The sequence below is a fragment of the Phalacrocorax aristotelis genome, chromosome 7, assembly GCF_949628215.1.
Source record: "Phalacrocorax aristotelis chromosome 7, bGulAri2.1, whole genome shotgun sequence".
NCBI lineage: Eukaryota > Metazoa > Chordata > Aves > Suliformes > Phalacrocoracidae > Phalacrocorax > Phalacrocorax aristotelis.
The window spans coordinates 38427821-38454643 of record NC_134282.1 but is presented as its reverse complement, the minus strand read 5'-3'; the positions used below and the strand labels follow the sequence as shown (position 1 = coordinate 38454643).

Below are 26823 nucleotides of genomic sequence, written 5' to 3'. Positions count from 1 at the left end.
GAGGGACACAAATTAGATGAATGTGTTAGCCTGTGAAATGCAGTAGCCACAGTGAGAGGGAGGGCAGGGAACAATATGCTCACTTGCTGCCTGCGCTATCAGGCAAGCAACCTCTCAGAGGTGCACACGTGAAGAATGAGAATTCTTCCGCTTCCACAAAAAAATCTAACAAGGGTTGCTACTGAGAGTATAAAAGACAGGCAAGCAGACTGCCTCCGAGCAACCAGTGACATCATCTGAAGCTTTTCTGCTGGTTAGGACTACCACTCCTTTACAGCAGGTTGCTTGTTCAGCTAATCAAGCAAAATCCTTGTAATGAATCTAGGCTGTGAAAAAGGAGTCCTTAATGCAATTTCCATTTAAAAAACACCCTGCTTTCCCTGAAAATGTTGCAGAGAATGGCCAGTCTTAGGGCTGAAAAGCTTTACCCAGTTTCATTCTCTACCAGTAAAGAGGAAGATAAAAATTCAGGCTTCCGTATGAATGACCTGTTTCCACTCCACATAGACTAGTTTAAACAGAATTTTCTTTTCCTACACTGATGGTTTGTAAACCTCCCTGCAAACTACATGACTGAGCACCAGACTACATAAAACCTTGAAACAGAGGCACTCCATGTGCTGTATTTACCTTACATCTATATCCAAGCCTTCTTCTTTACACTGCTTTATACCCTCAAGTATGGTTTCAACATACATCCTTTTGGTCATACCTACAAACACATGTACACATTTGGAATAAACATATTTGAATTAGTTTTATTGTGATGTTGCAGACCTAGCACTCTAGCCTTGTAAGGTTCATTTTGCACCTTTGATTTTAGTCCAGTCTTATCTATAGAGTTCTAATTCTATTTATAAATATAGCTTTACTTTGAAGCATACATTTTAATTAAGCCTCCTCCTAAGCACCTGGAAGAAAGAAAATAACTTAGCATGAACCAGAGAGTAGCAACAGGCCTTATGTGTTTCTATTAAACCACATCTAAAAGAAAACAAAAAATGAAGTAACAAAAAGAAACTATCAGCTGTTAAAAATATTAGCAGACTCAGATGTCATACTAAAGCGAATAACCCAAATTTTTGGGTAATAGGGTTTTAACTGACACATTTTTGTCCTCAAAAATCTAATAGTCAAGTGACACGTTTTTACATGGTTAAATCTTTGCTTTTATATTTAAGGTATATTTTTGTTGAACCACCTACATTTGACTTCACTTGTTATTAACATAGTCTTAACTAAGGGTTGCAGCACATCAGGCTTACAAATTAAAAACCAGAACAGACTGTACCTGTGGACTTTTCTTCTCTAGGAGTGCTCCTCAATTCCAGGTACTTGACACCATCATCAGCAAATTCTTTAATAACATCTTTAGTTATCTGATTAACAAGCAGCGTATTCAACATCATGAAAGCAAGGCTTATAATTGGTTATATTGTTCTTTACAACTAAAAGACCCAGATATCTTTTGGCATGAAACACTTATAAGATTTCAGGCCTTCCACGTTTTCAGTGCTTCCCACCTCTGGAAACACTAGCCCACAGAGGGTACCTTCACGTCCCTCGGTGACACTAAAGAGAGTTAGGACAAATGAGAATTTCCTTGTCTGAACAATACCACCCCTTGCCCAGTGCAGTCACTGAACCTTTCTGTAAATTTAACAGGCTGCCTACAAGGCCCTTTACAGGAGGAAAGACGAGGACACTACACCACTTTCTGCTCCCTCTTTTGATCACAAGACAGTTCTCTTTAACAGCTTTGTCACCTGAGGTGAACAAAGGCCAATTCTAGTTCTGTAGTTTGGGTCCACAAGGAACCAAAGCAAAAAGAGGAGACACAGCATTGGTAACAATGAACAAATGTCACATTTTAAAGACGTTATCAGTCCAAGCATCTGGGTGGTCATAATGACCACCATATCGGAGGCTCATTGCTTTCAGAATAATTAAATGTAAAAGTTATATGAAGTCCCACGTTTCTAAATTAATGTGTTTTACAATAATGATTCTGACCTCCCATTGAAGGGACATCGTTGATATTGTTACCTGGAAGCCAGTGCTGCTAATCCAACTAATTTTGACTGTGTGTATTGCTTCCTTGTTTTAAGCAAACTTTTCATTAACTTACCAGTAAAATATCTTCAGTCCTTGTGGTAATCTGATAGATAAGCTGAAACATCTGAAAACATCTAAAATAAAAAGTTAAAATATTAATTGGACAAATGTTGAACAGTACGAGGAGTATTAAAAAAAAATTCTACATTTTGAAAACACGCACTCACTATGCTCAATTAAACAGCTTGTAGCTTCAAATACAAAGACCATCTGAAATGCAATTTCTGATTTTAGATGCTAACAACGCATTTGCAACAGGAATTATTATTTTTGACAAAAGGCTTTTTGAAACACAGGAAAAAATGAAGTTTCCAAAAAAGGAAACTATGCGAGTCAATTTTCTCTGAAAAGCAGATGCTGAAAGTGAAAATTTTCAATCCTTTAAAATGGGAATTAATCAACGTGAGATTTCCATTTAGTTTGCAAACATCTAAGAAGTTTTTCTATAGATACAAGCAGCAAAAAATCCAACAGATTGTACTGTAACTAAAACTTGAAAATGTATTTTCTGCAGTCAGTGTATAAGGCCATACATTTCTCTGTTCTGAACTTAGAAGACACTTGGTAAACGTTCATCACGCACGCAGACACATGTGTATACTCACTCATCTAAGGTTCTTTTCTTTCCTTTATCAATCACTGTCATTCCATTCTGGATCTGCAGGTATGGCTTCTGGGCCATAAGCTTCTTCATAGTGGCAGAACTGATACAGCCGTTCAAATGAGCATGAAGTTCCTTGAGAAAAAAAAAATTCCTATGGATTCATGTCTGGCGAAAAAGATGGCTTCTACCTCCTGCCTGTATTACTGTTCTTTCGTCCTAGTTATTGTCTCACTCTGAGTTTAAAAATAAAATAACAGTTATCTCTGTTTGGCTAACAATTGCTTCCTCCTGCCTTTGCATGCACCCGTTCAGCTAAGACTGTCCTATTTGTTCCTCCTGGCTTGGTGGGCTGCTGTTAGCACTGATCTCAGGGGGAGCATGGCTGGCTCAGGAAAAAGGGCTCTCCAGCTAATAGAGTGGTGCAATTCAAGGTGAGGACGAAGCAAACTGCTGCCTCATTGTTAAGAAAAGTATAAGGATTCACAAACTCTTTCCCCATCCACTGCAAGTTAAATGGATGTGTACGCGGTTTGAAAATGGCAACATCTGTATATCCACTTACCCTTCCTTTTTTTGTGCTTTGATGTTTTAAGTTGCACCAGAAATCCAGCAAGATGCTACCTCTACCTGTTAATGGCACTGGAGTAATTGCCCTCCTTTGTCCGAGACTGCTTTCTGCCCAACTTCCTCCTGGCAACCTGCCTTTCGGGTCCAAAACGCCTATGATTCTCAGCTCCCTCCCTCACCTCGCCTTTGCTCCTTCTTATGAGCTAAACACCAGGAGCTATAGCTGCCTACCTCTTCCGGAAATCAAGCCAGATACATACTACTACTGCATTAAATTCTTCACAGGCTTAGAAGTGAAATACTTCACAGAATTCAGTCAGACGTTAAACGTAAACCCTGAAAAACATCTTGTTGAAAAGCAGCATAAGAACACAAGAACGGTGCGATTTGATGTGGCTTTGATTGCACACCTGTGCATTTACCGCATAAGGTCTCCGGGGGAGTACGTGCCATTTACTGTTTTGCAAGTCCGGAGCGGCAACACCGATAAAAGCACAGTAACACGTACCAAAGGATAGCACAGATACGCTAAAAGTAAGGCACACCCTTCCGGACATGGAAAAAAGCGTTATCTGAGTCAGACTTCTTGGGCTAGCCTCGGGGAAAACAGGACCATAAAAAAGGACCACGCTCAATTGATACATTAAGAGGAAGATTACGCAGGGAGAACTGCAAAGGCGGAGAGGCGAGCGCCCACCGCGCTTTTCCGTGGCACAAAGCACCTCAGGAAAAGTCCGCGTTCGAGAAAAGCTCTGAGACAGTAGCAGCCGTCTGTCCGCCCACCGCACTGCACTATCGGTGCGCTGCCGAATCCAGCGAAGCTCCAAGGCCCCCGCTCGAACCCGCCCGGCTTCCCGCGCCCGGCGGGCGGGCAGTGACCCCCCCACCTGACCCCCCCCACCGCTCACCGCTTTCGGCAGCCGCCGGTAGAACCGCAGCTCCCGCTCCGCCGCCATGACACCGCCTATGACGGTGCCTGTGCCGGCGGAGGGCGGGCTGCGGCCCCGCCCCCGCCCCGCCGCCGCAGGAGCAGAGAAAGTCATATAAAACACCAGTCGTGGTTAATTCCACAGAAGCTTCGAGAGCTCGCGTTTATTGAGGCGATGGGGGTGCAGAGGTGCCGCGCTCTGGCGCCACGTGAGCAACAGGTCGGGTCTGGCGTGAGGGGGAGGCGGTGCCAGCATCGAGAGGCCGGCAGCCCCAGCCAGTATTGAAGTGAACCAAACTTATTCTCCAGTAACGGCACTACAGTTTGCTATATTGTCTGTTTACAGTCCTAAGGGGATAAACACATCAATCATATTGCCAACATCTTTTTTTTTTAATCAACTTGGTGAGCTTGCTGGCACAAGAACACAAGTTGGGCCTTTCACGGATACACAGGTCAAGCCCAACCAAAATGAAGACATTCCAGAACAATCCTAACATCGATTTCAATTATTTCATATTTAGCTTTTAGTGTTACCACAATATAATTCTAAAAACCCCCCAATTTTAAGTCAACAAGTCACTAAGCAAACATTAGCTCCTGCTATATCCCAAAACAGAGATGAATGTACTTAACATCAAACATGGTGATCTACGTATCACTAGAGTAATGCAGGCAAATAAATTATCCTCCCACAAATAGGAAAAAAAGAATATATTACTGACACCTTCAGGGAAGTTAGCTCTAAAGCTAAATTCAAGCATACAAATACAAAGTAAACAACTCAATATTCAAGTTAGTTTGTACCTCTTCCAGTGTTTGACAGACCATCCAAGTTCCAGGACAGTGCAGAATTCAGTTAGCTGTTCAACATTTTTCATAGAAAAATAGCAAGAAAGAAAATTAATTTCAACTTACTCAGTGATCCACTCCTTTATTTTACCTTGGTTGAAGGCAAACTAAGTACAGATACTGTACATTAAAATGTATGCACACGGAAAGAATGGTTCTTCATTCTACCTGAAAGGCTCAAATCTCTACATTCTTTTGTTTAGAGCCCTTTCCAAGCCATTACTCCTCTCTGAAATGCATTGCACGCACATTTAAATATAAAGAGAACCATCTGCAGGTCCCACATAGCCAACACCTATCAGTAGTACATCAATGAGTGTCCATATTCCAAGTCCACCAAAGCTGAAGAGCTTTCCCAGACCTTCCCGCCACTGGCCCAAATAGAAGCGGTCGGCACCAAATCCACCAAGGGTGATGCTGTAAGAAGAGCAACATGATTCATTATTATTATTTTTAGATTAACTCAGTTTGGGTATCCATACCTCAGTTACTGTCAAATCACAGTTGTGGTGCCCTAATGGCTTAATATTCCACAAATAACCTAAATAGTTTCTTTCAATACTGCTGTGCTGGTCTCTTCCATAATAATTTAAAATGCAAGAAACTTTGTCTTAAGGCATTTCTAGCTGTTACAGTTGGGATGGGAGCCGTAACAAATGTATACCAACTATAGACAGCTCAGTAACATCTATCAAATTCAGAAACAGCTGCATGCATTTCACATGCCAAGAAGTAATTTGGACAATTTTCAGCCCTAATTGTTAAAAACATACAAAACACTGGGAGACCCCCCCAGATCTGCAGATTGTTTTGAGCACTTGTACCTCATTTGACACCATACAGAATAAAAGCAGCATGTCCTCTCAGAAAATGGATCACTTTTTGAAGCACAAGAATGTTGGCATTTACTCTGAAGAAAGTACATTCGATGCAGAAGCAGGGCCAATGTTCTCTCGAGCACTATTGACTGAAAATAGCTAGTATCGTTGCATATGACATCTTCGGGCATCCTATGCCTCCAAATTCTAAGCTAGACTATATGAAATACAGGTTACTCAAGTACAACATTAAAAACTAACAAACAGAAAACCACAGACTGAAGAATTTATAGACAATTACTCTAATAATATTATCTGTTTTAGCTTGACGTTATCGAATAGTTCTTGTGTACCTTAGCGCCAAGGCAGTAGACCACTTATAACCTCCAGTCCAGTTGCAATAGAGCATCTTAGGAAAGACACGTTTACCTAAACATGAGAAAACATTCAAACCATAAGGTAACAAAGACCACATAATGAGTAAGAAAATGACAAGCAAGATGATGCTCGATTTCTCTAACAAGACTCTAAAAGGGATGGTGCTTTTGAAACATACACTGCCAACACAGAAGCTCACATATCCTCCACAGTCCCCTGTTCCGTCAGTCTTTGTCCCACATCAGAAAAGACGCAAGGTCACTGAACAAATAGTGGGAAAATTAAACCCTGCATGAGTTTTCAAAATTATCCCCGAGACATTTGATATTGATTCTGTTATTGGTGTCCAGATTAGTTTAATTCATAGAAGTTGACAAAAATAAAAACCAGCTATTTTCTCTCATGTGAAGGTAGACAACAGTATTAAAAGCCAATGTTTACAGTTGATGCCACTATTACGCTTCAAAATTAAAATGTAACTATAAAAAAATTCAGCAGATTAATCAAGGTGCAGGCTGTTACTGCAATGGATATAAACAATCGTTGTATTGACCCATGACAAAAAATGTTAAGAAATTCTTTAGAAAAAAAGCTTCTTCAGAGAATCTGTTCTAGCCAACCTTACCTAGACAATGAATGTGATCCCGCACTGTACAAGTGGCATTATATCGTTGTCGCGGACAAGAGACCGTCATGCAGTTTGTAGAATTGGTACATACATAATCAGTCGTTGCAAGCTGCCAGCAAAACTGGCACGTCATGTTAATTGTGAAGTTCTCCTGCTCGTGGTTATTCTCATCCTACAAAAGGACAGCATTATTGCTTCACTTAGTAATAAAAAAATTCAGCATGCAGTACCAAATTACATTTCATGGCTAGACATTTTGGGTGGAATAACAATAATCTGCTTTGCTACTTCTATGTAGTCAAGTAAAATAGAAAAACCAACATTAGAAAAACTGACAAAGTTATTAAAGCACAGTTTAACATGACTGCTTCCTCCAGTCTAAGGCTACTGCCAAAAGGAGGACTCGTTCAGTCTCACCTGTAAGGTCAGTTTGTAGCTCTGACAGATATTTAGCCTCCCCACTCTCAAAATGGTTCAATTATGATTGGCCAACAAATCGATTTAACTTAATTGCATGGCTGCCCAACTCAGAGATCCAATATGAAGAAGGCAAAACAGAGAAGGGTGGGTCTGCCTCTTCGGCGATGGCCTACAGCTGAATGATTAGATGTATCACAGATCTGCAAACCTGCCTATATAAGAACCTGGAAATTGAATTTTTATATTTTATTATAAGATGCCACAGTTTAACTAAATTACTTAAATTTGGGTTTAAAAGTAATAGGTTACTTACAACACAATGAACATGTGGCTTGACTTGGCAATCAAAAGTGGCTGGCTTCCCATATATACAAGAGTAGTTTGTGTTACATGTCATACAGTCTGGTGGCAATCTACTGCAAAGCCCGTTGCTGGGACATTTAGGCACGTAAGAGGGAATTTCTGTGCCTTCTGAAAGGTGAAACACATGAATAAAATTAAGAAAGCAAATAATAAAAAAAGCTACGTGGTCTAAAATATATATATACATTTTCTTTTATACCTATAGATACATAGACACACACAGCAACACTGTCTAAAGGGTCTTCCTTATTATAGAGGGAACAGCATTACATGTTTGTGTTGTGGGAACCACGGCCTTAGTCAAGTGAGCTGCTACACAATGGAGCAGGGTGCTCTGCAAGGACCTCCTGTAAGTGCTGTAAGTGCTGTACAGGACAGCGCAGCAACACAACTCGGTACAGCACCAGAACAGAATTTAGCATGGATTAGCACTGCCTCAGCCAGTATTTCTCAGCAGAAGTAATCAGTTTAGGTATAGACACAGGTTGACACATGTAACCTGCTTTTAGTTCAGGTCTAATCGTTTACAGCTAGGTCAGCTATTTGCTGCTTGTATGTGTTCAGAATCACCTCTTAAATTACTAGCAAGAACAGTGCTTCACAGGCAATCCCGACACATCCCTTAGCTAAAAAACCTGTACGTATGTTGGATAGGGAATGCTAACAAGTTCTTGCACAGCGCTGGAGCCTTTCAAGAACTTCCACTGTCCCGACACACAAACTGCAACAGCAGTTTCACTAGTCGTTTTCCAGTTGCACGATCTTACGTGGACCAATTTTCTAATTATATAATCCCAGCTAGCTGTTAAAGTCATTGAAGAGTAATCCAGAACATGTTATACTAAAACGCCTTTTACCGCTGTAAAAGCGTGTACAGGTTTCTAAGACATAATTCAAGAACTTTACTATTAAAGTCAAGACACCAACGAAAAAGGCCTGTAGAAGAAAAACAAAAGAAACAACATAATATTATACCTGCTGCTTTAAAATAGGGAGTATTTGTACTTGTTGAAGTTAGACCTTTTGCAAATGTAGACTGTGGCTGTGAATGCTTTGTGGTCATCAAAGATCCTGCTGCAAGAAAAAAAGATGTGGAAAGAGTGATATTTTTAAAATAAAATTAGTCTTCAGACACAGTTTGATTTCAGCACGCTAGTATGAAATTACCAGTGGAACATGTGATGAGAAAAAAGAAGTTACAAAAATCGTTTTTCCATTCTATAAATAGTAGGACGTATACATTAAGAATTAAAATGAGTATGAGAATTAAAAAGCACTGCTCAGAAAGCAGATTTTACATTGTATTGGCTACTGAACAAAACCATTTAATCAAGCAACACAACTCCTCCTTCGAGGAAAGCTAGGACAGAAGAAGCACTGGCACACAGGCTGTACTTGTGCGATGCTTGTCCCTGCGCGAATCCCAAGATCCCGAGGACTCGGGGCTGGGCAGAGCTCAGAGGCGCGTCGGCCTTGTGCCCGAGCCCCGAAGGCAGCACACGGACAGCGCGAGTGGGACCACAAACACAGGCTGGTCGCATCCATCTGCCCAGGCGGTGCCGAGGGGGGCCAGTCTCTCTCCGGTTACGTGTCGGATAGCACAGGGCTCACAACACGGAGAAGGCACGCAAGATGCTGTGTAAGCCTCGAGCAGCAGCAGGCCCGCCGGTTAGCGAGGCCCAGGCCATGGGCCGCGCTAACCCCGAGCCCCTCGGCACAGGCCCACCATGCCCGAAGAACCCGGTCCCGCCCCTCCGCCGGGCAGCGCGAACCCGCCCTCAGCCGGCGCGGCTCATGGTCACCTCCCGTCCAGCCGCCGCCCCGGGATGGGCTGAGGCCGGGGAGAACAGCCCCCACCCGCAGGCGAGGCACTGAGGCGCCGCCGGGCCAAGCCTGCCCAGACGGGGCTCAGAGCGCCCGGCGCACCTGAGCGGGGCCGCGACCAAACGGCAGGTCCCACCCCGTCCCGTCCTCGGGCGGCCCGGTAAAGCGGCGGTGCTGCTTACCGCGGCCGGAGAGGATGTAGACGTGGGACAGGAAGAGCGCGACGCCGCAGAGCCTCCGCAGAGGGTGCGCCCCCACCAGCGCCGCCATCTTGTCTGCTGCCTCCGCCGCTCCCGCCCGGGGGCGGAGCCGGGCCACCGGCCGAGCCGCAGCACGGGGGAGGCGGGGAGTTGAGGAAGGTGGGAGGGAGCTGAAGGCAGGAGAGCAGGCCCGACAGCCAGCGTGTCTCGTAACCGCACCGCGCGGTGCCCTGTAAAACCACAGGCAGCTTCTGCTTTTACTGGCCATCGTAAACCTTTTGAGGTGTCCTTTACCTCCCTGGTGTTTCCCTCCTCACGCAGATGTTTTTCCTCCCTCTATCCTGTACCTGTCTGTCCTTCTGTGTATTTCTCCCTGTAGACAATTTTAATTATTTTTATTAACTTCTATCTTTCTGTGACCTCTCGGATTACTGCAGTCATCTGAAAACTGAAATGGGAACAACATAGATACATGCATGCTAAAAAGTTAGTCTTATATTTGCAAAACTTCGAAATTCACTGTAAAACTCAGAAGTTTTAATTGTGCAGTCTGAATATATTACACATGTATCATGTTGGCTGTTGTCCACAGAAATATGGCATTAATATGACATTAATAATACACAAAAATTAGCTTCCGCATTCCATGTTAATGCTGTAAAGGGGAGCTGAAAGCTTTCCCAGTACTTATTCCTTCATTTTTTTTTCTTTTAAAAGCAGGGGATAATCGGTGAAAAGATACACAAACCCAAACTAATACATAACCAAAAATAGGCCTTCTGAACACAGGTCTGTGCGAGTGTCAGGCAGAAGGAAAATGCTAGCTTTGTATTTGTATAACATTTATGACTAAGTAGTATTTTCTGCTTCATTTCAGCAATACTTAAATCACAACTACAGTTGTATAGCTTAGATAATTGAGTAACAGTTAACGCTATCTAAGCCTTGTAACTAGAAAACAGCATATAAAAGTGAAAAAATCATGACAAAAATTTATCTCAAAAAATCCGACTCAATTGCCTGCAACAGTAACTTTAAATTAATCTATAAGCATAAACAAGTCTGATAAATATGGCCAATTTAAATTCCAGCAGCCTGTTTTAAAATGAAAATTGTCATCCACATCTTTTCTGCATTCTCAGTATCCCAAGCAAATACAGCACAAAATTACCCATGGAAATTTTTTAAAGGTTTGTTTTCAAAAAAAGCTAAATCAACAGCAAACACAGGAAAAAATAAAACACTTTCCACACACAGATATGGTGAGTAATTCAACTTCATTCTTGGCAATCACCTTTACAGCAACCAATTATCACACCTACTCAATCAGTGCCTTGTTTCACTGAGATTTCCAAAAACATCAATTTGTAGACTGTGGACATAAATTCAGATAGAATCAAGCTACTCCTCACACCCGCCAAACGCCTCCCCCCCCCCCCAAAAGAAAAAAAAAAATCTATATAATCTGCGTTACAAAAAAAAAAAAAAAGAACCAAAATGCTCCTTATGCACCCACCAACTTCCAAGCTTTGAATTCCAGGTCACATCAGTTATGCAACTGCTACATGACTGAGGTAGCTCAGCAACAGCAGCCAGTACACTTCCCAGCCTCCTGTTCCTTGACTTCATGCAGCCCTGATTTATTTCCACAGCAAAACCAACATATTTTAGCAGAGATACATGACTTATTTAAGAAGTGTTCTGCGACTCACGCAGATTGGAATCCTGTGGGATTGTCAGAGAAGTTGGCAGTTGCATCTGTCCTCTCAAGCTATTCCTGGAGCACCAATGTCACTACATTTGCTTATTTTGTATATCCATTAATTGAAAATTAATCAACTGTCAGATAAGCATAACTGCTGTACAGCAGGAAAGAAACACTCCTTCAGATGGGCATCTAATAATCTTTTTTCCTTAACAGCAACATCAGAATTCTTCTTCTGCATTTGGAATATGTGCGCTTTTAAGTTTCCTGAGTTTTTCAATAACAAAAGATACTGAAATCTCTCCATGAACTTTGTTGTCTCTTGTTCGCACGTTGACAGCATTATTTGCTTTCTCCTTTTCTCCAACCACTGCAAGACATATTACAAACAATATTAAACTGACTACCTACGTTACAAAGTGAGCGTCTAGACAAACTCTATGCCTAACATTAAAACTTAAATGATATTAGAAACGTAAGATGTTGCAATTACCTAAGATAAAGTTATACTGGGCCAGCTGTGCATTTCTAATTTTCTTGTTTAATGTGCAACTTTGATCTAAATCCACATCTGACATAAATCCTGCTTCAAAAAACTTGCTGCAAACCTAAAAAATACCACAAAAATTCTCAGTTAATATTACAGTATGTATACTACACCATAAATTTGTATATGCTGTAATCCCTGATCTCTTGCAATAATTAATACATGCATGTGCATAATTTTGCTCTTGTGAATCACTGTAAGGAAGTCATTTGAAGAAAACCGCACGCACACTTAAGGGCTTAGCAGGACTCCAGTTGGAAGACAATACAAGGTAACATCCATATCAAATATTTGCTGATCTCCTCAGACAGCTACACTGCTGAATGTCAAAAATGTTTCCTTAGTTTGAGAAAAGAGAAAGAGGAGCAGGGACAAGGCCACTTATGCTCGCATTAAAAGAAAAGCAGAGGAGATGGGTAAAAACAACCATGGTCAACACTATACACGCTGGGAAATGGAAGAAACCGGCTCTACCCCTACTTTAAAAGCTGACAATTCTGTAATGAAACATTAATTACTATATAAGGTTTGTCATCCAGAATTTTTTCTCCTTTAATTACTGACATATGTACATAATAACAGAACCTAAACCACTTAAAGTTACATACCCCTTTTCAGGCTTACACAACTTCTAGATTATCTGGAAAAATTTACCTCTCCTCCTGAAATGCGTCTCAAAATTATTAAAGCATTCGTTCTTTGTTCTAGGACAAGTACTTAAGGAGCTATTAAAATTGCTCACTACTATAAAAAGGAAGGTCCTACTCTCACCTGCTGGGCATACTCTTCAGAAGTAGGTCCCACAGGCACAACCATGACCTGCCGTGGAGACAGCCAGAACGGCCTGGCAAGCAAGACAAGAAAAATATGAAATAAATGAGCATCTTATACTTGCAGTCATATCTGTAGTCATGTTCCCAATAATTTATTTTATAAAAATATTTATGTTAGCTAAGGATGTTGGATAATAGGTTGTCGACCTCCTTTCAAGTTCACATAAACCAGCAAATAGATTGATTCCAGTAAAATGACATACGTACAACTTAGATCTTCTGTTCACTTCCTAGCTGACTTCACAATTTTGAACAGAAATTTTTTTTTTTTCAGGATTTCCACTTTTATTTATAACTTTATAGTGAAAGGTGGACAGTCAGACAGGTGGATGGCTGAAAGTAAGAATTAACTCTTAATACTTTAGATACATTAATGAAGAAGTACCTTCAGAGCTATTTCAAGGTGAAACAACATATCCTACCAGTTAAAAAAAGTATTTCACATATTAGGACTAATTCATGTCTCTAAATAATTGCTTTACCTATGTCTAACATCTTCTCAGTACAAAAGCATGATTTTTAAGAAAAAAGGAACAGAATAATGTAGTACATATACATTAAATTACAATTCTTATTTCTGCTTTATTGTATAATTTTTCCTGCAATCTCATGAAATTGCATTTCTAATAATGAGCTATTAATAAAAAGGTGCCATGCAACTCAGACCATAAAGTTAGACTTCTTTACTAAAAATTAGGTAAGATTACAAGAAAATTCTTGGGATTTTATTTTGCATTTGCATATGGGATGGTAGGCAGGATCTCTATTTTCTATGCTGGTAAACATTTTTTAGAACTGCATTTGTGCCACATACCATTTTCCTCCATAATTTTCTGCTAGAATAGCTATCATTCTCTCCACAGATCCCAAAATAGCTCTGTGAATAATCACTGGCCTTTTCTTATCATCACCATCCTTACTGGAAAAGAATAAGTGAAGTTTTAAAAAAAAAATTCTCTTAGCTCACACAGATAACCCTACTAATATTTTTTATTCTACTTTTTGCAGAAAGACAAAATTTAGTTATAGTTAGGCAAAACCTACCAGTTTTATTAAAAATGTATTTTATTTAAGTGACCTGGGCTTTTAAAAGAATACTGAGTAATCACAGTGCCTTAAAATAGTCATGCATGTAGATAGCGGCATAAGCACAAACTCCTAAGTTTGGAAAGACACATGACTGACTCAGCTCCATTTCTGTGCATTTTAATATTGTGTTCTTCCTTGCTCTTTCTTTTCCACTATGTCTTGCTTTTATTTTGTTGCACAGGATCTCACCTGCCCTTACTGTTCATTTCTTGCATTAAATTACAATCCTGTGATTAAAAAAAAAGCCAGCTGCTGTTCGTAACAGTATTATCACGTACCAAAGATCTATGGCATCTACTGTAGAACATGCAGCAGGACCAAAAAATAACAAAGATTCTTATTCTATCCTCCCCATCAAACTCTCTATATTATGCAAACATAGCAAGAAATACAACCCCAAAAATGTGTGTTCAATTCAACGTGGTAGTAAGATTAATTCACTCAGTGGATAAATATCTCTCTTCCTAGCTAGAAGCCAAAGTGAGATTTTCATTAAAAACAGTTCACATTTAGTTTACATTCATCCAAGTTAACTAACTTCTTCTGATAAAAATAATGAAGTAGTTATTACAAACATACTAGCTCCTTAAGATATGTTTGAATTTGTATGCAGTGTCTTCAAAAGAGACACATTAAATAGGCTGAAATTGAAAACTCACTCAACTGACTTTTCTTTAGCATTATATATGATCAGTTTTCTTCAGAACTGGCAGACAAGACAGATCATGAAATTCTCCTGCCAACACTAGCATTTACAATTGAAGTGAGCTATCGTTACACCGAGGAAACATCTTCAAGTTCATGACTCCGTCCTCTACTCTCTGGGGATGTCTCCTCTCCTAACCAAGCTACTGATATACAGACTAATCATGGGTTGAGTGAGCAACAGAGCATTAATACATCTTAGTTTAATGGGAACTACAAATAATGAAAATAACCTTTTTTAAAAAAATTATTTCAAAGAGGAAGATATTTCACTTAACCACTCACCCAACATAAGTAAGATTAAATCGAATGGGTAGCTGGAAGTCAAGTTGGATAGTAGCACACTGATGGTACCTGCCAATAGCATCTTTGATTTTAATATCAATCTGTCAAGCAAAATAACACGGTTACTAAATATAGCTTGCCTGCATTGCATCTGTATTCTTGCCCATCCCAAAGTTCTATTAAAATGAGGATTCACTGACCTTAGGACCATAAAACGCTCCATCTCCCGGATTCAAAATCCATTGCTCTCCAAAGTTATTCAAGCTGTTTTGAAGTTGCTAATCATAAAAATGAGAATAATTTAAAAAGGTATAGCAGGGCCTTTCATCATTTTTAAGTCAAAGCATTTGCCTTTGAAATACAAAGGGAGTCAACAGACAGCATGACTCCTATTGTTCAAGCATTTATTCATTTACAAGAAAATCTTGCAATAAGAGTAGTTCCTTTTACAAATGTGATTAATCAGAAAAAAATTAACAAAAATCAAATCAGTTCAAGATAAGGGGCTAAGAATCAGAAAGTTTGCATTTTATGCAGAAACTTCATGTTTAATGTGAAGCTTTTCAACAAGCATTTCCACTAAGGGCAATATTTAGTATCTCATTTAAGCAATTTCACTATTCAATATTAAAGAACTCAGTTAAATATCCAACTCTGCAAATACAAATATTTAAGGGGTTTGTTTGCTTGCTTGCTTTTAAATTAATTACCTTTTCTGCATGATCCCAGATCTCTAACTCTCCTAGGTAATTTTCTGGTCTTGTAGAAAGATGTAGTTGAAAAGTAAAATCAAAGACAGCATAAACTGACTTCAAGAAATCAAGACAGCCCTTCATTTCTTCTTCAATCTTAAATGTAAACAAAATATATTAGTTAAGATTTACTTACATAAAAGTATAGTTGTATTTACTGAATTCTTCATAATCAGAACATAAGAGTCCATTAAATAAAAAATTAAAATTATGTCCTACAAACCCAAATCTAGGTAATGGGTGAAGAGAGAACTGAGGCATTGAGGCTTCAAAGCATGGCAAAAAAAGTAATGTTCCTGTTAAACCTGGGCTTATGGAGCCAAATTCCCTGTGTCAGACTTGACAAGAGTACATCAATTATTCACATGGCTCCACTAAAATCTGACATTACTGACAAAATAAAGTGTTTATTCAGCATTACTGTGGAAACCAAAACATGGTTAACAGCTTTTTTTTGTCTTTACAGGGGGAGACAGAAGGTGCAAACGATTTTACCTTTTGGGATTCAGTTGCCCAATCTACCTTTCTAAAGGGAAAACTTCTATACAGAAAAACTTACTACATAATTCATAATCAACAACATTCCCCAAATAACATTGTTTTCTTCTTTTGGTATAAGCATTTTCTAATTTCAAAGAGAAAAATAAATAACACAAATTATAGCACTGCTATTTGAGAAACTTGTAACAGACTAAGTTCAACAGGCTATTGACTTCTGCAATAGTGCAGAAGGTTACAAAATATGGAATACCAGATGACTAAGGAAGCACCTAAACCTATCAAAAACAGCATTATGCTACAAAGCAACACAAGAGAAGAAGCTAGACGTGAATTACTTTGGGGATTTTTTTCTTGTTTGATGTTGGTTTACACTGGGAAGGGAAGGGAAGGAGTTCTTTTGTTTTGGTTGACTGGAAAGGGGAGGGTTGTTGGGGGTTTTTTCGGTTTAGTTTTTTTTACCTGTTCCACTGTGCAAAATATGTGAGCATCATCTTGTTGGAAGCGCCTTACACGAGTCAAGCCACTTAAAGTCCCAGAGAGTTCATTTCGGTGAAGAACTCCAAAATCTGCAAGTCTAAGAGGCATTTCCCTCCAGGATCGTGGACGATGGGCAAACATCAAGCTAGAAGGAACATAAAAGAACCTTCATTTTATCCATCTTATAGAACATTTAAGTCAACACACAAACCAGTACTGAGCATCATCACATTTTAGAGTATTTATTCATTCAGGCTGTCTGCATCCTACAAGGCAAGCAAACAGAAAGAGTGCCTCACTCACAATGTATTCCTAAAGACCACCTAGAAAAAAGACTCTGATAGTAACAAGACTGGTCCATCTGTACTTTCTTTTGGTACACCACATCTGATGCCTATCTCTATCCAATATAATTTGTATTTACTAGTGGTATAGACTAGCATCAGCAAGCATAAACCTAGCTCACTTAGTGCAGACTTACTGGAAGATCCTCCTACAAGAACTGTACTTGGTCTGCTTTGGGACATGGTCAGGGTAGCTCTCTGGGCACTCTAGTTGCCTAGTCTATTGTAAAGGTACATGATAACATGTATTAATACTCCATTTATTTCCCCTCAGCTCCACAAATGATAAACATAGTAAAATAAGAAGTTTTTCAGTTGAGAGTACAAACCAATGCCCAGGACAATTCATTGGTTTAAGCGCAAAAGTTTCCTTCTCTATCTCAAAAGAGAACATGTTTTCACTGTAGTGCTGCCAGTGTCCTGAAGCCTCCCAGAGTTTACTGTTGAAGATGTTTGGGGATACAACTTCAGTGAAGTTACACCTGTGATACTCCTCCTACAAAACAAATTCAACATTTCAAAGGTGACAGAGCTTCTGACAAGCAAATGATCCTTTTTAACTGTGTTCTTACGATGGCTATTTACTGAGAGACTAAAGGACTACCACACATGTAGGCCTTGCACAACTGGAAAAACCACAGGTTTTACTGGGTTTTAGGGCTTTACTCTGTCCTACTTTCAAAAAGGTTGTATCTATATACTCATAGTGAAAATCTGGTATATGTTTACATACATAGATGTTTCTTTTTCTGTGCATAGCTTAGTGCTATGAATAGCCTATCGCTTAAGATCAACAACTGATATTAAAGCTGTTAGTAATTACATTACTATATACTCACTCGTATGAAATCCACGAGTGTGTTATAAAGAAAGGCACCTCTGGGGAGGAAAAAGCAGCTTCCAGGACTCAAATCATGAAAGAAGAAGAGCTCCTGCTCCTAGGTAAATTAAAAACAGAATACTCTAACACCACTTCAGACAGAACTGCAGAACCACACAACTACTTCACACACGTTGAGGCTCTGTTCACAAAAATGAAATATTACAGCAACAAGATGATTCCCAGCAGTCTATAAGTTCTCAGCAACAGTAGTTGATTTATCGGTAGTTCTTAAAATGTTCACAAAAATGAAATATTACAGCAACAAGATGATTCCCAGCAGTCTATAAGTTCTCAGCAACAGTAGTTGATTTATAGGTAGTTCTTACTCTCAGAAGTTTGTAATAACAGTGGAAGCCCACTTGACTCTGTGACTGTGTAAATCCACATTTCCTCAAAATCCTGAAGCCTTAACCAATCTTACCTTTAGTAACCAAAGCAATGAAGCATATACTCATCAAATGGGTATATCAGATCAGATGAGGGCTGACAGCTGAAGCCTGTGAGGCAGTCATTCTTTACCAGAATTCTGTCTCAACAGCTCAGCAGCATGGCTCTGATGCACCTTTGGAGAGCCTTAGCCTCTTCACCATCATAGATATTACATACATTTACACTAGATAAGTTGTTTGATAGATACTGGATAATTTGTGTTTGAAAAGGCACAGAAGTAATCAAAGAAATGCTATACAAATATTCAAGTCTTAATGAGTTAATAGAAATAAGCATGAACATTCCTGTAAAGATAATTTTTCTAATACTTCTCTTTGTCACTGTTTTCTGTAAATTCCTCATTGGTTCTTCCTCTTCTGAGTTACCCTCAGTTGTTTATCTTTGCTTATGAAGGCCCTTCACAGTTTCTTCTTTCACATCAGTGGTGAGAGGTTCATGCCTGCATCCTCTTGGCCAATGATGCTGAGCTTTACTTACATGAGTTTTTCAAATGTCTCCCTGCTTTCACCTGTACTGCCCATTTTGCCTTTAAACATCTCCAAAGCTCCTTATATTCTCTCCAATACCCTCCCTATAACTCCATCTTCTCTACAAAACCATATCAAAAGTGACAACAATTAGAAGACTGCATGCCAACGTGACCAGTATTAGGTCACAACCCTCATCTGTGTCTATCTAACATCTTCCAACTTACACTCAGGATTAAATCTGTTCATTTAAATCTAGTGGAGGAATATATGAACAATATTCACAACAGCAGCTGAAGTAATGCACATACAGACACTTAACTATTACCTTATTTACACCTATAATAAAGAATGACCAAACCATATTATTTAAAGAATTTTCAATAATTCTCTCCTCTATAAAAAATATAGTGTTTTAAGTAGGATCTGAAAAGACTCTACATTAAAAGGTTTAAGATACAATTCCCTAAACCAAGGTACTACCCTATTACTTCTTTCTAATATTAGTTTAACTTTTGTATATAAGTGATAGGTTGAGTATGTAGAATTGAAATTTTAAAATACAACTGACACCAAGAAGTTAATAAAAGCTGGCTCCCATTCTTACTGCCAAAAAATGAAGGAAAAAAGTCAAAAGAAAATTAACTCTATTACAGAAGCATAAAAGAGACATAGACTCTGAAATAGCATACCTTTCCAATCTTCCTATGGTCCCGGTTTCTGGCTTCTTCCTGGGATTTTTCCCATTCCTTCATCATTTTATTATCAGGAAAAGATATTCCATATATTCTCTGCAGAGTTTCCATGTCAGATTTTCCTTCCCAATATGTAGAGGAATTCTGATACACAAAACCATATTTTAACATAACTGTATATAATCTCAGGGAAAGGAGGAATAAACACTAATGCATTCAAATGTTATGATTTTTCTTCCCTTGGGAAAAGAATTCTATGCAGTCATCCAGCATTTGTTCATAGTACAAAGATACTTGGCACTGCCTTTTAGTCAGCATACTACACAGGAGACAAATAAAGGTGACTGGTCAAGTCATACTTTTATTCTCCTTAGGTACCTTGTTTTAAGTAACATCATGGCATATTTTGTCTCACATTATACCTCCTACAAAGCAGCACTTGTTTACGTTCAAAACATAATGCAGTAGGGAAACACAAGAGACAAAAAACTAACACATTCTCATAGTTAAATCCTAGCTGTTTTGACAATCTAACACTTAATGCCTGGAACTCAGAGTTCCATAAACTTCAGTGAGGAAGCCAGCAAACGCAACTATGATGAATGTTCCAATGAGGTCAGCCTAATACTGTTACCAAAATTAGTATGTGCAAATAACTTAAACTGCATCATAACCAGTGACATCTGCAAACACCATCTCTGGGTTTCTTGTGAGTAATGCAATTTTTAAACGGCAGCACGTGCTGATCTGCCAGGGTCCACATCACCTCCTGTACCTGAAAGATACCATCTTACAAGATCAAAATACTAGTTCCTGACCATATTAATATCTTGGATGTTCATTTATCACAGAACAGAGTACGCATACACTGCACACAGATGTGACAGCTAGTACAGACTCAAACTAGGACATTTGTACTACAAAGTGCCATGCTGGTTGGAGATACTAGCACAGTACTGCCATGTTAGCTTAGGCCTTGCACTTCTCTACTGTGCATGGTATAATTGGTTCTACAGCTAATCTAGTCACTGCTAGCTTGAGTATTTTTGCAGTGCTCTACACTATAGTCTAAGCATACATGTTACTGCACTAACACTCTGATAAAAGAAAGATGCTATTAACTTTCACTGATGTACTCTTCTGATGGTCAAGTATCAGTAAACCCTGGAAACAGATAAATTATGAAAGTCTGTAGTTATAGTCGTACAGCAGGAGCTGGGAAAGAAACGAAGGACTATTTTCAGAGTATGCAAAGGAAACACTACAAAGTGCCCTAGCATTATTACTTCAGGAGAAATAAATACATAAATAAATCAACTGACCCATAGTTTAATTAAGTTTTAGTGCACAGTTAATTTAAACTTACCTTAAATATTTTAAGGACCTTAATTTTTCCAGTGTGTCTCACATGTGGACCCCTGCACAGGTCAATCAGCAGACCACATCTATACACCAAAAGAAAAAAAGTGTTTCTTTCAAAACACTCCAATGTTCTTAAACACAGTCACTAATGGCATACAAGCTAATGCTTGACATGTTCAAACACACTAAGTATACATATGCAACACTCAGCAAATTCAATGCATCTTAAATGTAATTATGCCAGCTACCTGAAGCAGCATATTCACTCAGAAAATACCCAGCACACTTGATGCATATGTACACTTTGTTAAAGTCGACCAGGGAATTTAAAACTATGCACACCAAACTGAAAAAACTAACTAGTTTTACCCCTGGCAGTTGAACAAACAGGTTCCTCACCCCACACTGGGCTAAGAGTTAGCGTTACCCATTATCCAGCACTTCATGTCGTGGGTGGTTGCTTATTTTAATCTGTTTATTGAAACCAGAGGGAATAAGGACAAATGGCAAATCCACTTTTCACATCACTTGACACCTAATCTGTCCCAGCAGTGGAAAAAAAATAATCTGATTTTACACAAGTAGCAACATTAATTGCAAACTTCAGTCCCAGTCTCACAAGTATTCAGAAGTTGGAATAATAAAAAAAATTCTTCTCTCCATTTAAATGAAACATACCTAACTACAGAAATATTTCATGATACCTTTTAAGTAAATTTTCTTTACCTGTATATTGTGGTAGTTGGCGTGTTCACCTTCTCATTAAGGATACGACACTTAAATTTGTTATACTGTGTGGGGAAACATGAAGTCACAAACATCAATAAAATGGCTAATAAAATTCTATTGTAAAATTTTGCATTAATAATGCAAATACATCAGTAAAAGACTCAACTAAAAAAAAAGCCACATAATCATATGCATGTCTGCAAAAGTTCAACATCCTTTCACAAAAGTTATAAAACAAGAGGGGAAAAGACAAAAACATCTTAACTTCCCTGAGGGAATGTTAAGCATAGTGATTATCACCTGAACACCTCAAAGTACTTTTGAAATGCAATTAAAACACAGTACAGTGAGACTAGTAATATTCACTGTATAAAACAGACGACTAGAGGACAAAGTCTTTTTTTGCCTTGTCTCTGCAAGCGAGCCAGAATGAATGCATGCATTTTGTGTGAGTTGAGGTGTGTTTATGTAATAAGAAATTGTTTTTATTATGGCCTGAAAATATCCTGAACACTTGAGAGGGATATGGAGAGGGGGAAAAAAGAGACTCTTTTTCTTTCTTTTACTAGACAGGTACTATTCTGGTGAGTCAGTCACATGCAGGATTTTATAAAAGTTACATTTTAAAAGATCACTGTACCAGAATCACAGCTACTCCAAAGACTTACCTTAAACATGTCTAACAGGATCTCCTTTTTGACTTCCAGCCTTTCAAAAGCCTGCTTTTCTTTTATAATGTTTTTACAGTAGTTCTCTAGTAGTGGGAATTCAGTACTAGATACAATTCTAAATAAAAAGACACAGGCAAATTAATAATTTTGTTATTCCCATTTTTGAAGTGACCATCTTCTACTGATCTAATTTGAAAAACATGGGATGGGTTGTTGTGATTTGTCACAGTACTTTCTTAGTTTCTTACAATCAACTGTATTTTCAGACACTTAAACTCAAAAACACAAATGGTATCACCTTGAACAAACCCACTGCAATCACTCCTAGAACAGTCTTTGACATGTTTAAATGTCCAGAAGATCCGTAGCTCAACGTATGTATGATTTAAGGGGGAAAAAAAAAGAAGGCTCAGCCCAGCTGCAAGAGCTAGTTTATCAGCTGATGCAGATTCAGTATTTTCCCTGACCACAGAAAGATAAACAAGGAAAAAAAAAATTGTAAAGCTGTGCACAAGGATTAGGAAAGTAGTAAACACCTCTAGAAGTTACATACATACGTGCCATTTCCACAATTGACTATGGCACTTTGAAACCAAACTCCCATAATTCTTCAAGGAAACTGTCTCTTATACCTCCGAGGAACTTCAGAAAGTTTTACCCAAAGACTCTATTTTTCACAGAACATTCAACAGCTGCAAGCCTTATGGGGCAGGTGTCTGAACACTGCTCTTGAATTTAAATATATACACCACTCAATATATAGGTATACACAGATCTATACTATGAAGAAGACTGTCAGTTTTAAACCATACTAGATACACGATTTTACTTTTAACAAGATGAAACATGACTGAACAAAAACAATTCTAGTACTGAGCCTCAATACAGAGTATTAAAGTTATTAGGCATTGAAATTTTACCTATCTTCAGTGTACATGTCATAATAAAATCCATTCTCAATTGGTGGTCCATAGCATAAGCAGCCCCCAAAATAACCTTCCATGGCCTCTCCAAGAATATGAGCACTTGAATGCCAATAAACCTGCAAATGAAGTCAGGTGAGCAAGTCATGGGGTCATTGGCATTGTGTAACCAAAAAGAAAAAACAACACAGAGGTGCATCGGCCGATGGGAAATACACTGGAATCAATGTTGTTTAAATTCTGTGAGAAGTATAAACATTTTCTGTTCTCATTTTGAAGTACGCTAAATGATTAATATAATGGCAGATGTATCAATAAAGCCCCATCCTATTTGAGTCTGAAAGATTATTATACCTCTGCACGACTCTGTCACCTTAGTACTTATTGTACCTTGTTCATATGTAAGTTAGTTCCTGGTCAGTTAAAAGTCTATGCAATACTAACTGCATCTAAAGTGATGCAGCCAATTAAGTTACCATTTTTCACATACATTTATTAATAGAACTGCAATCTATGTTACTTGAGATGTCAGAGGAGGGGAGTCAACAACCCAGTCTTAAGTTCTAAGTCCCTATTAATTCAGACCGCTTCATAGCCACTGCTACAAAATAAAGCCTTTACAGACTCCTGAAATGCCTCAAACAAGCTTAATCACATGACTAATTCTTGGACAAAATGAAGTCTAATTCTAGCGCACAAAGATAAACATAGGCTTAATATTGAGTCCCATAAAAAATAGAAAACCTGGGTGCATCGCTAAGTATATTGATAGTTTAATTGACTAAGATATACCTACTTAAGTTTCTAATAAACAGTGCTGGTGCAGGAATGTGTAATTTTATTTATGACTCAAATCTGATACTGGATGATTTTTAGAAAACTGTAAGACAGCCTCACTGTTGCTTTCAGTGTCTGATCTTCAACTGCAGAGTCAAACCACAGAGCACATGTCCTAGAAGACATCAACTATTTCAACTGAGCATACAAATCAGGACATTCTGTACGATCTCGTTTCGGAAATAGCCTGTTTATGTAGAAGAGAAGGGAAGAACACTAAGATTTGATTCACCTATAGATTATAGGAACTTAGTATCCAATCTTCTTTGTCGAATGATGACAAACATACTACCTAAAAAGATCCCCAAAACTATTCAATTCAGTATTTTTAAAAGCATAATGCTGCAGTCAGTTCCAGGTCATCAGTTTCTTTAACCAAGCAGAAACCAGTGAGTGTTTACTCACAGCTTTTGCTTCTTCATTATCAAACATAAGCAGCTCCAAAGTACAGTCTCCCTCCAGTGGACGATCCAGGTCCCACAGGTCACCATTCACTTTGGCTATGACTGCATTTGAAGCCAATGCTTGACTAAAGTAACAAATGATGACAAGAGACCAAAATATTTAGGCTCAGATTTGCAAGAGGGCTTAGATTTCTACACCCAAGAGACCCCACCCACACCTCATAGACCTAAAGACCTTTAATTTTTGCTTCTGCGGTCATCTTAAACACTTTTCCACTTTTAAAGTATTGACCCTTAAGGCCTTAAAAGTTTAATACAACAGCTTTCAGTGCTGGGCATCTGGAGGACAGACTGCTTCTAACAACAGTTTCTATTGTTATCTGGTAATTCACAAAAGTTCAGATGTCTCTATTAATTCATAGCAGTCTCACTGATTGTTATATTTTTAATGGGAAGCAAGCATTATGATCCCAGCATGGACCCTCAAGCATCACTCAAAACAGTAACTTCATCCAGCTGTTTCTTCTGCATTAAGCTGAAGTTTCAGTGCTCTACAAATAAACCAACTTAAGAGAGTCACCATCCACTGACCATGACATGTGACAAATTATATTATCACTGCAAAAGTACAACTCCTCAGATCTGCAGGTTACCTAATTCCTACAGCTAATTGATATGGTGTGGTTTTCCAAGATTCCCCTTCAGCCATCTTTCCATGTGTCAGAATAATTTTGATAGGTTTGCTCTGGTTGGCCGCTCTGTAAGCTAGCAAAGCATCGTGTTCTTTTTTCAGCACTTTGTAAAGCTTCAGTCTGTCTTCTATGAAGCTTGGCTCACTCTGTAGCTGTAACAAATAAATTAAATGCACTAAAGCATTTGTAAATAATTATACGCAGGATAGTCCCATCCATCTTGCTGACTATTTTATTGTGGCTTTCCAATTTTCCAATACATGTTCATCAATCCGGGCCTAAATGGCTTTTTATGAGAAATCAGCCTATATTCCTACCCCAAAATTTGTGTTTGGTTGACATCCTAGAGAAGTTTGCGTTGCTTTAGCAAGCCCTCACTTCTGCCAGTCCTTTCAAAGCATCAAATTCAAATTCAGTAGTGCTGCCAACATCAATCATCATGCACGCTGTTTAAATACTCATGAATCATCACTCTCTTTAGGAACCACAATGTCCTGACCCTTATTTCCCAATAGCCCAAATCTTTTTGTTACATTAAAAAGTAGAGTACAAGTAAAAGTACAAGTGACCCTACTAATTACATACAAGATGAAGCGCTGAGATAATAATTTTTTTAATATGGATGCTATTGCAAGCTTTTTCCCAAAATCTGGGATTTCTAAATACAGCTAAGTACCTCAGATTTCAGCATCTCTTTTGAACGCAAACAATATTCCTTCTTCTATGATTATGTGATATAAAATAATCACTTACCTCATTCCGATGTTTATTAACAGATTCGGTTTTTTTCTTTTTCTCTTTATTTTGACTCACTTCAACAGCTGGACTTGGACTGAAGACTTTCTGAAAACAATGTTTATATACCTTTAAGAATTATATGCCTTTAAGAATGCTCCCAGCAACGACTGAAACAAAGCAAACCTGATCGGTGCAATATGGGGGTAAAAAGGCAATTACGATCGACTAAGGTATGGCCTTAGTAGAGAGGAAAGACTTCTCATGGCACATCTAAACGGCATCCTTTTGACGTTCAGCAGACACAGCAAAACTGCTCACCAAGTAAAAATCTTCTCAGCAAAATTTCCCTAATTTTACTACTGCACTACCGCAGCCATCACGGGCAAAATCTCCACAGCGAGACCCTGAGAGAATAAAACGGCCTAGTGCGCGACAACACCAACTTTTGGTGGTCTTCTCAGGCCACTTATTCCATCTCTGCGAAAAGGCAAGAGCTATAGGGAGGAGCACTGCTTGGTACTTCGGCCACACGAGGAGCGCGGACAGAGACCGAGCCAGGCCTCCCTCTCCGCACGCTCGCCGGCCGCGGCCACGCGCTTCGCCCGCGTGCCCCTCCCGCCTATTCCCCTCCCTTCCCTCCCCGCGGCGGCGCGTCCCGGCCCGCCCCACAGCCCCACCAGGCGCGCCGCCCGCACCATCCCGGCCCCGGGCGCCACCTCGCCGCCGACTGCGAGATCCGCCAGCGCTGCCCTGTCCAGCTCGGCCGCCAGGCTGCGGCGCAGGTGCAGGAGGCGGTAGCGCAGCTTGTCGTTCTCGGCCCTCAGCCGCTGTAGATCGGGGCTGCAGCTCCCGGGTCCGCAGGACGCCCCCTGCTCCTTCAGCCGGCCGACCTCCGCCGCCAACCAGCGCAGCTCCTGCTCTTGCCGCGACAGGCGCAGCGCCGCCACCTCCGCGGCGACGGCCGCCATCTTCCCTGATAGGCAGCGGGCCGCCTCCGCCCTCCCGCGGCGGGACGCGCAGGACGCCGCCGCCAGACC

General features: G+C 39.5%; 3 protein-coding genes across 12 annotated transcripts in view; all 3 read right to left on the bottom strand.

The window, feature by feature from the left end:
• MAPDA (N6-Methyl-AMP deaminase) overlaps positions 1-4350 on the bottom strand; it is a 9147-nt gene extending 4797 nt beyond the window's left edge. The window contains exons 1-6 of one of the 5 annotated variants that reach the window (XM_075100204.1): positions 3697-3768; positions 3518-3622; positions 2721-2851; positions 2129-2189; positions 1292-1379; positions 631-712 (exon numbers count right to left, since the gene is read on the bottom strand). In XM_075100204.1, coding sequence (XP_074956305.1) covers positions 631-712; positions 1292-1379; positions 2129-2189; positions 2721-2809 — 320 coding nt within the window. In that variant the 5' untranslated portion in view covers positions 2810-2851; positions 3518-3622; positions 3697-3768. Of the gene's footprint in view, positions 1-630; positions 713-1291; positions 1380-2128; positions 2190-2720; positions 2852-3281; positions 4164-4194 lie in introns of those variants that run through there. The other 4 variants (XM_075100201.1, XM_075100205.1, XM_075100202.1 and 1 more) reach the window with 4 other exon arrangements.
• TM2D3 (TM2 domain containing 3) lies at positions 4348-11753 on the bottom strand. The gene is made up of 7 exons (XM_075100206.1): positions 11214-11753; positions 9680-9927; positions 8649-8747; positions 7624-7781; positions 6888-7062; positions 6238-6313; positions 4348-5483 (listed from the first exon to the last, which is right to left on the bottom strand). The coding sequence occupies exons 1-7, from the start codon at positions 11324-11326 to the stop codon at positions 5318-5320; spliced, it is 1035 nt and encodes a 344-aa protein (XP_074956307.1). The 5' UTR covers positions 11327-11753; the 3' UTR covers positions 4348-5317.
• LOC142060251 (threonine--tRNA ligase 1, cytoplasmic-like) lies at positions 10958-26823 on the bottom strand. 6 transcript variants are annotated; one of them, XM_075100170.1, is made up of 19 exons: positions 26503-26823; positions 25802-25891; positions 25010-25200; positions 24358-24481; positions 23113-23234; positions 22190-22307; positions 21519-21583; positions 20797-20875; positions 19428-19574; positions 17775-17873; positions 17265-17431; positions 16574-16736; positions 15572-15709; positions 15062-15139; positions 14862-14962; positions 13597-13701; positions 12721-12793; positions 11896-12010; positions 10958-11772 (listed from the first exon to the last, which is right to left on the bottom strand). In XM_075100170.1, the coding sequence occupies exons 1-19, from the start codon at positions 26752-26754 to the stop codon at positions 11624-11626; spliced, it is 2376 nt and encodes a 791-aa protein (XP_074956271.1). In that variant the 5' UTR covers positions 26755-26823; the 3' UTR covers positions 10958-11623. The 6 variants fall into 6 exon arrangements, with proteins under 6 accessions (XP_074956271.1, XP_074956275.1, XP_074956269.1 ...); XM_075100174.1 differs by having other exon boundaries at positions 26464-26792; XM_075100168.1 differs by having other exon boundaries at positions 26482-26791.

What these genes read in the sequence shown, in the direction of transcription:
- TM2D3 (XM_075100206.1), bottom strand. Translation starts at nt 11,326, where the DNA reads ATGAAGTCAAGGAACAGGAGGCTGGGAAGTGTACTGGCTGCTGTTGCT. An exon ending in AGCCACATGTTCATTGTGTT is followed by an intron (nt 7,063 to 7,623) that starts GTAAGTAACCTA and finishes GTCCTTTTGTAG; the next exon opens with GATGAGAATAACCACGAGCA. An exon ending in TCTACTGCCTTGGCGCTAAG is followed by an intron (nt 5,484 to 6,237) that starts GTACACAAGAAC and finishes CTCTTCTTACAG; the next exon opens with CATCACCCTTGGTGGATTTG.
- LOC142060251 (XM_075100174.1), bottom strand. Translation starts at nt 26,754, where the DNA reads ATGGCGGCCGTCGCCGCGGAGGTGGCGGCGCTGCGCCTGTCGCGGCAA. An exon ending in CAATTAGCTGTAGGAATTAG is followed by an intron (nt 24,482 to 25,009) that starts GTAACCTGCAGA and finishes TTGTTACTTTAG; the next exon opens with TCAAGCATTGGCTTCAAATG. An exon ending in ATGAATTGTCCTGGGCATTG is followed by an intron (nt 16,737 to 17,264) that starts GTTTGTACTCTC and finishes TGTTCCTTCTAG; the next exon opens with CTTGATGTTTGCCCATCGTC.